Below are 12,378 nucleotides of genomic sequence, written 5' to 3'. Positions count from 1 at the left end.
TCGTACACTTGGGGGGAAATCGGCTCGAAGAGAGAAAACTTTGCGAGGTGGCAACACTCCATCCCACACGGACGGGACAGCTGGGAGTTCGCATTGGCTGTACTGCCTTCCGATGGCGAGCGAGGGTACAGGAGGGGGCACTTCCTCCGTGAGTGGCGACGGTCCACCAACCCCCTCACCGCCTCCACGGTTGGCGTGCACGCATATCCTCAACTCCTTCCGCGCCGAACGTGGCCAAACCGAGCCGGCGTCTCACCCTGCAGCGCGGACGTCTCCTCCTCCAGCTGGCGCAGGAGCTCGCCCCCCTCGTCCACGTCCGCCAGCGAGACGACTCCCGGCAGGGACGCCCTCGAGCGCAGCGTTTCCACGGCCTCCTCCAGCTCGCTGTCGCGGTCACGGCGGGCGGCGGCGGAGGGTGTAGGGGGGGGGGGGAGGTGGAGGGGTGCGGGAGGTGGGGGCGGCAGAGGGGGCAAGGGGGGAGGGGGGGTTGAGAGCGGCACTGCGATTAGTCTGCGTCTGTTTGTGCGAGCGTCGTTTCTGCGGCCCGACGGGCGAGCTGCGACGATAATTTTGTTCGGCTGCTTCGGGTGGCGGAGGGCTCATACCGACAAGAGAGTTGGTCAGAATCATCCGGTGGCCTGACCCGCAAACCAATAACGCGTCGTTCCGCCACTGCAGCGCCGACGAGTTGACCTATCATGAAAGAAAGAATAGGCTTCACCCCATTTCCGGCAAGATGTTCAAACACCAAATAGACACTTATGACGAGGCGTTACACGTCTGCATTAACCAACACATGAACCTCATGATGGGAGCCCCGGCTCCCATAAGCCCCCGGGGCTATCGCATAAACATGAGATTATAATGTAAACAAAAACTTTGCTCTTTTTGACCAATGGGTTTGAAGGATGGTGGGAAGTGTTGTCTTGTTAAACTATGCCTTTAAAACTGAAAACTACTTACTTGCAGTACCTCTATTTAAATACACTATCGAAAAAATAATTTACACCCCTCGGTCAATCATCGTGTTTCTCAGTGTTGATTTGTGAACGCACTTTGTAAACAGTACGTAAAATAGTACGTGTTTTCCATGGGCTGTTCATGTTGTAACACGCGTTTATACCAATGTTACTCTACAGAGTAGTGGGTCGCCGCTCCTCTTATCCGCATTGATACGAGCGGTATGTGGGGACTATGGCTTAACCGCAAAACAAAACCTATCTGCACAGATGCATACGGACGAGAGAAGTATTATCAAACAGGAGGAATTAACGGTGCAACGCATCTCATCTGCTAAATATCTGCAGGTAATAGGATTGTCATCGATTGATCCTGGCTGCAGACATTGGTAGGTCACAAATAATAACGAAAATAAGAGAGCAGTTTCACTGTATTATTAAGCAAACCGTTATGACAAATAAAGGACTCCAGTCGTGTTGGCAGTTTGAGCAGCTTTGGATAAGACTTATGATCCTGCCCATACCCGAGCACGGGGTTCATTCGCTTGTTCAGCTCTTCTGCACATTCGTCCTCGCCACTGCGCTTGGACGACGACACGACAACAGGATGATCCGCGCCAGGCGGGTCACGGCGTTTATGTGCGCGGTGGGGACGGAGTCGCCAAAAATAAATAAATGAATTACGCTTTTGACTTCCGTTTATTCGGGACCCCGGGGTCCCGCCATAAGGTTCACATGCTTGTGGCAAAACATGGCAACGTTTGGGCGTTTGAACATCTTAGCACCTCATGTTTTCTTGCCGGAAAGGGTAAAGCCTATTTTATCATCTTCTTGATATACCGGCAAAAGGGGGGGGGGGGGCTTCTCCCACACAATCGAATTCCGTGGGCTCGTTAGTCGGCCGTGCCACTTCAACTAAAGGATCGAGAGCAGCCCAAGGAGGAGTCCTCTCGTCGCCACCCTGTGCTCGGTGCCAACGCCGGCCGCCACTGAAGCCAGCCAATGTAACACGTGAACATTGAAAATGGGTACGTATGTATGTGTATGTATGTATGTGTGTATGTGTATGTATGTGTATGTATGTGTATGTATGTGCGAGTGTATGTATGTGTGTATGTGTGCATATAAAATGCAGTGGGGAGCGATAGTGTAGCAGTTAGCACACTGCGCTATGAACCTGGCGACCCGGGTTTGATTCCCACTCATGGCCAACACCAGTGACGATTATCTGAACCAGTCCCGGGCCTCCCCTAGGTCGAATCAGCCTCAAATGAGTACCTGGTGTGGTGTGTAAACATTGTACTGGGGAGACAAAGGCGGTCAGGCGTGGTGCTGGCCACCCACCCCCTCGTGTACCGTTCTGGCCTTCATAGGTGCTCGCTAACAGCACTTGCCCCTACAGTCTGTTAAGGCTATATGGGGGATCTTTTATATAAAATGCAGCAGGTTGGCACAGTAGGGGGGTACAGCTGGTGCATCTACCAGTCATCTCAGTCAGCCAACCCATGGCGCCTGCTGGGTCTGTGCCGAGACCTCCTCCTGTCAGCGAGCCTTCAATAATTAATGTGGCCTCAAAGTGCACCTAGCCTGGCACAGGCACCATGGTGACGTCAACGTCACTTAGTGGCGAACGGCGGGTATTGGTGTATGCTGAACTTCGGAATTATCGGGAACTCTGGAATAATCGGGAACGGGTGTGGGACTTAAAAGCTTTCTAGCGGTGGGAGGAGGAGGGGATTGGCAATGGATGGGGTTGGGGGGGGGCCCATATTTGTGTGTGTGTGTATGTATGTTGAACTTGTTTCGCACCGTACATAGCCAACCGTGCTAATCGGAGGTGCGGGGGGGGGACAATATACTAGAGAAATTAATTTTCAATCTTGATTTAAAAGTGTATACCAGCTCCCAGTGGCTTCCTAATATCGGAAGGAAGAGCGTTCCAGACGGCCGCAGAAGCGCATCTGAAAGCGTCGTGCGATGCGTTGACCATCTTTGTTAGATGGCGAGCCAAAAAAAGCCGCTGCTGCGATGATGACCGGAGTTCACGTGATGGTTTATGCTCCGACAAGATCAGCAGCAAGGTATTGTGGTTCATTTGTGGCAAGCAATTTGTGTATAATGAGTGTACCCTTATAATGTAGAGTGCCATGATTTTGTTTTAAACGGCTGGGTGTGACCCATTGCTTTGCAGGTTAAGTCAGTAGATTGGCCACATTTCACGAGTGTGCGTCTGAAGTGGCTTCAAAGTGCACCTAGCCTGGCACAAGCGCCGTGGTGATTTTCACCGCCACTTGGTGGAGAATGGCGGCTGCTGTTGTTTAGTGTGACTATTGTTTGAGCCGTTCCTGGGCTTCCCCTAGGTTTACTCAGCCTCAAATGAGTATCTGTTGCGGTGTGTAAACATCATCATCATTCAGGAGACAAAGGGGGCCGAGCGTGGTGCTGGCCACTCACCCCCTCGTGCACCGTGCCGGCCTTGACAGGTGCTCGCTAACAGCACTTTCCCCAAAAGTCTATTAAGGCTATATGGGGCATCTTTGTCTTTGTTTTGCGACTCCCACAGGATGTGCTTTTGGGTGCTCATAGTCATGTAAGCTGCCACTCCCACCAGCGACGTAAGGAAATGGTGAAGGGTTAGGGATGCCAGCAGTCTGGGAATTGGCATCGGTGTTCGGGTGGCAGGAAATTCATTTGTGCTGGTATTGTAGAGATCTGGTGCTGGTATTTTTGTTGAACTTTATTCCAGTGAACTGTACAGCTCTGGTAGACCTAAGCTGTCTGAGAAATATAGTGGAGTATGGTCTGCAGTGAAAAAGTTGTGGAGACCCTAAATTTGAGTCAATTTTATATTTTACTGGTATTATATTTGCTGTTTATGACGGCAGGGGCGTGTAGAGTTTCGCTCACTCCATTAGCCTGAATATAACAATTGCACATTATTCCCAATAATTATCAAGTATCACGAACAATGGATCCCCGCATCACAAGCCGACGCGTGTATCAGTCGGCTAAGAGGACAATTAAACAATCAAATTGAATAGATGAATCGATGTATCATTACACGCCTGGTAGCTATGGCAGACAGTACGGCAAATGGGCGACTGGCCCAACTACACCTATTTTCTGTGGCAGGCACTTCCGGCTAAAGATAAATAAATATTATTATGGGAATTGGTCACCAGCATTGGGGCAGCTCCACCATCGTGAACCGGGTGTTCAAAATTGTACATGATGAGTTTAGGGCGGGAGCCGCCGGATGAATCTCACCAGCGAGAGAGTCCAAATCGCGGTGACGGCATCAGCTCGGCCCGTCGTCCATCCCGGACGATGCGAGTGCTGAGGTGGGACGAGTCAACAGCGGCTGGCCAATGGAAAGACCACGCTCGGTAATTGGCACGTGGAATTTGCTGCCGATGGGAGATGTGCACTGCCCAATGCTCAATTGAGCATGCAGAGAAGCTATGTGATCCACACTCCTTTTGTCTGGGGGCCAGTGACTGCTCAGTGACCGAGTAGGCATGTAACAATTCCCCATCCTCCAATTGACTGTCACGATTATACAACACGTTTCTTTAAAAGTTTTTGCCTCATTTAAAATGTTTTTCCAACTGATGTTGAAAGCGTCAAGGCATCAGCTCTGTCTGTGCGTCTGCAGGGACAGGGCACGGTGCCTCTTGCAGAGATGATCCGACGCGAATTAAATTCGAGTGTCATCTTTGTATTGCTGTTGGGGACTTTTCCGATAGATAGAAAAAAAAAGGGAAAATTCATCAAAGAGTTATTGCCCAAGAGCTCCACGATGAATAACTATCGTTAAATACTAAAACTATTTTTGTTTCAACTGGTAAGGCCCATTGAGCCATGTAGCTCATTTTCCGAAGCGACCTGGCAATAAATAATGATAGCTTAACAAAGTGGCGTATCACGAGGAAATTTACAGCAGCGAAATAGTCTAAATGCATGTTGATTCTAAACGTGGAGGGAAAAAACCGGAGAATTCGGAGAAAAATCCATGCCAACACAGTATGAGAGAGACATGCAAATTCCAAATATACAGCAGCAGGCGTCAGGGTCGGGATCGAACCCACGACCTCCTGTATACCAGGTGAGGTAGTCAACATCTCCTGGCCACCGCGGCACCCAAATACACCGGCAGCTTCGCCGATCATGACGAGAACAAAGTGTGGCCATATAAAACAGCTGCACGGAGAGACGACACTTGCCAAAATCGGGCTGTCGCGCTCATTACGGATTCCCTAATCCAATGATGTCACTGTAATTGGATGGCAATCCTTTGCAACTCGATGGGGGTAACGCGAGCACCGTTTTTCGTCATTCGATCCCACCGCTGTATCAACGCGCACCACCGACGAGCGCTCACAATTTCGTTCCCAGCGCGTAACACGTGGATGGCAAAAAATAGCTCTCTCTCCTGTTTTAATTAAAAGATCGAATCTCTGAACCAATTGACGTAGTTAAACCTTACTGCTGAGCATGCGGACGCTGTATGTTTTTCTTACGATGAGATTTCGGTTGGAGCCCGGTACAGAGCACAAACCGCGACGTGTGTGGGGGGTACAGAAACTCCGCGGACAGAATTCCCGAACGCTGTGCCCCTGAGTTTAGAGGAGGGGGACATTGGGCTCGCTGCTGCCCCACCGAGTGGGAAGCGAAAGGCGAGGGAAGAAGAACTTAAGCGGGGTTAAATGCTTTATTTAAAAAAACCCATCACAACATAGCATAAATATATGCATCGCCTATGACCCACTAATCAGGAATGTGCCCGCTTTCTTTAGATCTCGGTAGCCAAGCAACCTTGGGCCCTGCATGGGTGACCATCGTGCATAACAGGTGCTACAGGGGGCTGCTGACAGGCTACGTGGTGAAGCAAAATCCCTCGTTTCACTGTACGTCTATGCGTCCCGCCTTCACCAGCCCCGCGCTGAGCGAGCGTGGTGAAGTATGGTCACGTAGCCTCCACCACCCGCATGGTATTAGGAGGTTTCTCATCCAGCAGTGGATTGGATGCATGCATGTGCACCAGTAATACCCAAGCCTAAAGCCAAGACCAAGTACAGTAGTTTATTGGCAGTGACAAGAAATGGCCAAGAGGAGGGAATCTATGCAGATTGAAAATAAGTTATTGGCAGTTAAGCACAGGTGCCCGAGGCAGATGCCGAGGATTTTCATGGCAAGACCGGGTAAGCAATGCAGCTGTCTGGAAGAGAATGTGGCAGCTGAGTGCTGTGGATGTGACTCGGAAAAACTGTTGCGCTTGTATGCATGTAGAACTTCTTCTTGGTTCTTTCGGTAAAGTCACGTAGAAGGGAAATAGTAAAATAATAAAAATAAAACATAATAAAATACAATTCTCGCGGCATTTCGGCCACAACACAAGCAGCCTATTACCTGCTGTCGGAAAGACAGCGCTCCAATGTAGAACTTATTTCGGATCGTAAGTAACCAAATGTGCCAATTGTGAGAGACGTTTGCAGAATGGGGGGGGGGGGGTAGGGCAGGTTAGTGGGACATTCTTAAACGTAAAACTAAACTACTTTATTCACCGAGTAAAGCCCACCGAGCTGTTAGCGAATTTTAGCGGTGACCTGTCCACAGACGATAGCTCATCGAAGCGGCCGATAATCATCATCTCACGTGGGATTTTTATAGTAGCAGCCAAGCAATCTAAACCCACGTTCCTAAATGTGGAGGGGAAAACCGGAGGACCCGTTGAAAAGCCCACACGACCACCGCGGGGAGAACATGCAAACTCAGATAGAGAGGCAACATCAGGGTTGGGATCGAACCCGCAACCTCCTGCATACCAGGCGAGGGAGATAACATCTCATCGCCCCCGTGGAGTGGTCTCCACGAGAACCGCGAGAACGGGGGGTGGGGTGATATCGTGAGGGCAGATCCCCGAGGTGGCCGCGTGTCTCTACTGTGCAGCGAATGCGGGACCTGGCGGCGGGTAGCAAATGCTGGTAGCGAGGTGGTGGTTGGCGGTTGTTTGTCGATCGGTGGTGTCGCGGTCAGCGCGCTGCGCTATGAACCCGGCAACCAGAGTTCGATTCCCGCTCACGGCCAACGCCTCAAATGAGTAGCTGGTGACGATTTGTCAACATCACCGCTGGAGAGACAAAGGCGGGTGGATGTGGTGTTGGCCACCCACCCACCTCATGAGCTGTGTTGGCCTTCTTCATAGGTTCTACCCACTAACAGCGCTTGCCCCAACAGTCTGTTACAGGCCATACGGGGGGGGTGGATCTTTGTCTTTGGTGTTTTAATGTCGACCGCAGACTCCCCGACCGACCTTGGCTTATTTAGCGACCGCTTTTACATAGTTGGAGCACCAGATAAACAATACAAAATTGATAATTAAGTAAATACACCTATATACGTCGATGTTATATTGTGAGTGGACGTCAGCCCACGTAGCCACAGTGCCCATATGCGATGGCAACCTCCTCCTCCAGCAGCAAGTGCAGGGCAACATGTCCACCAGGCCAATCTCTGACGGACTTCACAGCCCGAGACGATTGCGTGCCGCAGTCTAGCTGCTCCCCCGCATTCACACGTGTGTGTGAATGTTGTTGTTGTGCCGGAAGCGGCACAACAACAACAACCGCCATTCGCCACTAAGTGGCGGTGATGTCACCACGACGCTTGTGCCAGGTCATGTGCACCTTGAGGCCACGTGAAGTGTCGAACGCTCGCTAGCAGGAGGTCACGGGGCAGACCCAGGTTCCACGGATCGATTGACTGAGATGACGGGCTGATGCACCACCTGTGTCCACTACTGTGCCAACTTGCTGTGCTTTAGCCACCCGGCGCTCCGCTCGTTGTTGTGAGCGTCGCTCCTCCGCCCTCCAACTGCCCAGTAGTGTCCTTCACGAGCCTCCTCCACAGAGGCCGATCTTGACACCGCTGGTAACAGTCATCGGCAAGTCCACTCAGCTCCACATCCTCCTGTACCACGTCACTCCATCTCTTCTCTTAGCCGGTGCCGCGCCCGTTTAGCCCCCTCGATCCGGCCTAACAAAATCTGTTTGAGCATGCGGTGATTGGGCATGCGGGCTACATGGCCCAGCCAACGCAGCCTTGCCTGCCGGAGGTGCTCACCGATGGGACTTTGTCCAGATTTTTCGAGGATTTGTGAGCTCCTCACACAATTCCGCCTGGTTAAACCCAGGATTGATCATAGGCAGGCCAGCCTAAATGTTTCTAAACGGCGAAGATGTTCCATTAGGGGGTCCACGTTTCGCAAGCGTAGAGAACGGCGGGAATGACTGTGGCCGAGAAGACCCGAAGCTTCGTGCGAAGTGACAGACCAGGGAGCTTCCACACAGCGTTACGCAACCGATGAAAAGATATTGCCGCTCGACTGATTCGGAGTGAGACCTCTGCTGTTAAACCGGAGCCGGTCATGAGCACACTATCCAAGTATGGGAAACTCTCCTCTCTCTCCACAACTGCCCCATCACCAATTAGGAGTTGTGGGGGTGAAGTGATCGATAGTACATAATACCCAGGCAGGTGCTTCGTTTTGGTGGGGCTGATGGTAAGGCCCCACCTCTTAGTGGCACACTCCAGTGTCAGCAGCAGCGCCTCCAACTCCTCCTCTGAGTGAGCCACAATTACCAGGTCGTCGGCATACATAATGTGGTTGACCAATAGGGAGCCAGCCCTTGACTGCACCCGGGCATCGATCAGCCTCCCATTGTATGTGTACCAGATGGAAATTCCTCCGGTACAGCTACTGAAGGCTTCACGAACTATGTGCTCGAAAAAGATGTTAAATAATGTTGGAGCCAGAGGACATCCCTGTCACACCCCAAGATGTTCAGGGAATGGCTCCGACTCCCGGCCACGTAGCTTAACCCGGGCCTGCTCACCATTATGAAGGTCCTTAATGAGCATGAGCAGAGGTTCAGGGACTCCGAAAGCACGAAGAACAACCCAGAGCCCAGGCCTACTGATGGTATCATAGGCCTTGACCAGGTCAATGAAGCAGAGATGTAGGTTTTGTTGGAATTCCCTACACCTCTGCTGTAGCAGACGGACAGAAAATATGGCATCTGTGCAGGACCATCCTTTGCTGAAACCGCATTGGGGCTCCGCAAGCCTCTCCTCAGCGTCCCTAGCAAGGTGATATTGAATAATCCTTGCCAGGACCTTTCCCGGCACACTGAGGAGTGAGATGCCCCTGTAGTTGTTAAGTCTGTGCGGTCCCCCTTCTTAAAGAGGGGACCACCAGGGCATCCTTCCAATCCTGCGGAACCCGTCCAGTGGCCGAGATTGTTGTTATGATGTCATGTAGGGCAGTCTGCGCACAAACGCCACAATCCCTCAGCATTTCGCTTGGGAGAACATCTCTGCCCGGTGCCTTTCCTGGTCTCAGACTCTGGATCGCTTCAGTATTTCCTCAACGGATGGCACTTCAGCCAACCACTCACAGGGGGTGACTTCCTCCTCCAATATTTGAGGCACCGCAGCCTCAGCAGGGTCATCCCCACTTTGTCCCATGATGTTTTCCAGGCTGAGGGATTCCCCCTCCCCCAGGACCTCACAGAAATGCTCAGCAAATCTGCAAACCTGTTCCTGGGGGTCGGAGATTGGATCACCGTTCTTTCTCCTAATTATGGTAATAGGTGTGGCGCTGCAGGTTACTTTTTTGATGGAGTTAAATAGGGATTTGGGATCGCGGGCCATTGAGGCAGACTCCATCTCCTCAGCAACCCGCGACCACCACCCATCCTTGCAGCGCCTCACGACTCTACGAAACCTCCGAGCAAAGGCTGCAGTAAGCCTCCTAATTCTCTGACGTGGGATGCTGTAGACGATTAGAGTGGGCCTGTCGCTTTTTCTCAACCATCCTAAACACCTCCTCTGTCAGCCAGGGTCTCTGGGGAGGTCTGGACTGCGTACCCAAAGCTGCTTTGGCTGCTTTGGAAGCAGCACACACACACACGCAGCCCCTGCCCCTCGTCAAACCAGACGCGGCACACACACACGCATGCACATAAACACACACGCACCCTCTGCCCCTCATCACACTGGAAGCGGCACACACACATACACACGCACGCACACCCCTTGTCCCTCGTCATATCGGAAGCGGTTCAACTGAACCCCCACTGGCGCCTTGGGAGATTGAAGCCAGTGCATCTGGGACAGACGGCTCACCGATGAGGTCCTTGCTAGGCAACACGCATCTGCATTCCTCGCCCCAAGCAGCGCGGGTATCCCACGCTGTGGGTAATGCCCCACAAGCTGGGTGTCCGGGGTGGGGGGGGGGGGGTCCCGATATTGATCCCCCCACCACCCCCCCCGGGGGATTCCCCTGGGCCGGCCCTACCTGAGGCGGTGCTGTGCCGCACGCTGTCTCTCCACGTACGCCTGCCGCTCCTCCTCGGCCTGCGCGCGCAGCCTGCGCGCGGGCTCGTCCCGTGCGGCCCGCGCCGCCTCGCCCGCCAGGCGGCCCGCGATCTCCTGCCTCACGGACGCCACCGTGGCCTGCCACGCCGCCCGCTGGCTCAGCTGCATCGCCGGACCGAGGGAGACACAGAGAGAGGGCGCCACACCGTCATGCTGCTGCTTCTGCTATTCATACTGAACGGTTGTTTTTTTAGGTTAGACCACGTAAATATAAATGTGTCGTTATCCCACCACCACCCAACACAGCCAATTGGTAAGGTTTGTCACGTAACCAAAACGTGGCAGTTAGTTAATACTCCAACACACTGGTGCGTTGGAGAGTAAATTCACATTGACAATTTGAGTACTGTGACCGTTTCGCTGGCAATTGCATCCAGCATCATCGGGCGATTTTGGCAAAATTTTATTACGAATAATATTGATTGTGAAAGTTGACGTGCTCAACTGCTGCTGTAATTGTTAGTGGCACATGCGTCATCATATTTAATACCTTTGATGAAGGTGAATAACAAATCAAAAACGGTTTCGCAAAGATATTGTTGAGATGGCAGGAGGCTTACAAGCGATGAGGGTGGGCATTGGGGCTTAGGAGAGGGTAAGGGAGGGATGGGAAGAAGTGGAGGGGCGGGGTGGAGAGAAGAGGAAGATGATGGGCAATGGAGAAGAGGTGAGCTTTAAGATTTCCATTTTCTAGCTATTGTCACAAATATCACCGGTGTTTCCAGTGTCTCCGGTGCCGCGAGTGTCACCTGCAAGCGGCGGATCTCCTGGAGCTCGGCGCGCAGCTGGGCGATGCCTCCGTGCAGCCTCGATGCCGTGGCGCGGGCCTCCTGCCCGGACTTGTCTCTGCCACGCATGGCCCTGGATGTTCTGCCGCCAAACGCTGGGGAACCGAAGCAAACCCAGCGAAGATAACGCAGCGGCAGCAGCAGCAGCGAGCAAGTAACTGCATTAATACACAGAACCAGACGCGGGAGCGCAAGTGAATTACCTATGAATGTGTGGGCTCGTGAACAAGCTCGCTCGCTCACTCACACAAGCCGGCTCGCTCGCTCACTCACACATCCAGCACAGCATTGTTATTGCGGTCGTGCGCCTGTGGTTCAGATCGGCAACTACAAACACGTTACGGCACTGAACATTTCAAACGTGCGCCTACCACTAGCCTTGAGCACAGGCGCCCACTTCCACGTACAGACGCATGCACAAAGGACAAAGATCCCCCGTAAAGCCTTAACAGACTGTTGGGGCAAGTGCTGTTAACGAGAACCTATGAAGGCTAGAACAGTACATGAGGGGGTGGGTGGCCAGCATCACGCCCGACCGCCTTTGTCTCCCCAGTAGCGATGCTCATACACTGCACCAGGTACTCATTTGACGCTAAGTCGACTTAGGGGAGGCCCAAGAGCTCTTCAGATAATTGTCACTGGTCTTGGTGGCCGTGCGCGAGAATCGAACTTAGGTCGCCAGTTTCGTACCGCAGTGTGCTAACCACTACACTACCACTCCCATGACACACGCACACACACACGCAAACACAGATGTCCACATTCACACTCAAACGCGTGTGTAAACTTCGCCACTAGGAAGATAAAGGTGGCCGGGCGTTGTGCTGGCCACCCCCTCGTGTGCTATACTGGACTTCATGGGTGTTACTAATAGCACTTGCCTCAAAAAGTATGTTAAGGCTATAACAGGGGATCGTTGTCTTTGTGTGCCACAGCAGTGATGTACGGTTTCAACAGGACCTACATCTCTACTTAACTGACCTGGTCAAGGACTATGATACCATCAACAGGGCTGGACTTTGGGTTGTTCTTCGTGCTTTTGGGGGTCCCTGACCCCCTGCTCAGAATCATTGAGGGGACCTTCATGATGTTGGGCAGGCCTAGGTAAAAGTTGCGTGGCTGGGAGTCAAAGCCATTTATGTTTACCTTGGGATACGACAGGGGTGCCCCTCTGGCTCCGACATATTTTTTGA

At 52.4% G+C, this 12,378-nt stretch overlaps 1 protein-coding gene across 3 annotated transcripts in view; it reads right to left on the bottom strand.

The window, feature by feature from the left end:
- LOC116943873 (uncharacterized) overlaps positions 1 to 12,378 on the bottom strand; it is a 146,328-nt gene that overhangs the window by 25,852 nt on the left and 108,098 nt on the right. For all 3 annotated transcript variants that reach the window (XM_076068133.1, XM_032957155.2, XM_076068134.1), the window contains exons 9-11: positions 11,147 to 11,280; positions 10,318 to 10,499; positions 257 to 384 (exon numbers count right to left, since the gene is read on the bottom strand). In XM_076068133.1, the coding sequence (XP_075924248.1) occupies positions 257 to 384; positions 10,318 to 10,499; positions 11,147 to 11,280 (444 nt within the window). The remainder of the gene's footprint in view (positions 1 to 256; positions 385 to 10,317; positions 10,500 to 11,146; positions 11,281 to 12,378) is intronic.

Source organism: Petromyzon marinus, chromosome 19 (assembly GCF_048934315.1).
Source record: "Petromyzon marinus isolate PM22_M1 ecotype Great Lakes invasive population chromosome 19, UKy_Petmar_22M1.pri1.0, whole genome shotgun sequence".
NCBI lineage: Eukaryota > Metazoa > Chordata > Hyperoartia > Petromyzontiformes > Petromyzontidae > Petromyzon > Petromyzon marinus.
This window is presented reverse-complemented; position numbering and strand designations above follow the sequence as displayed.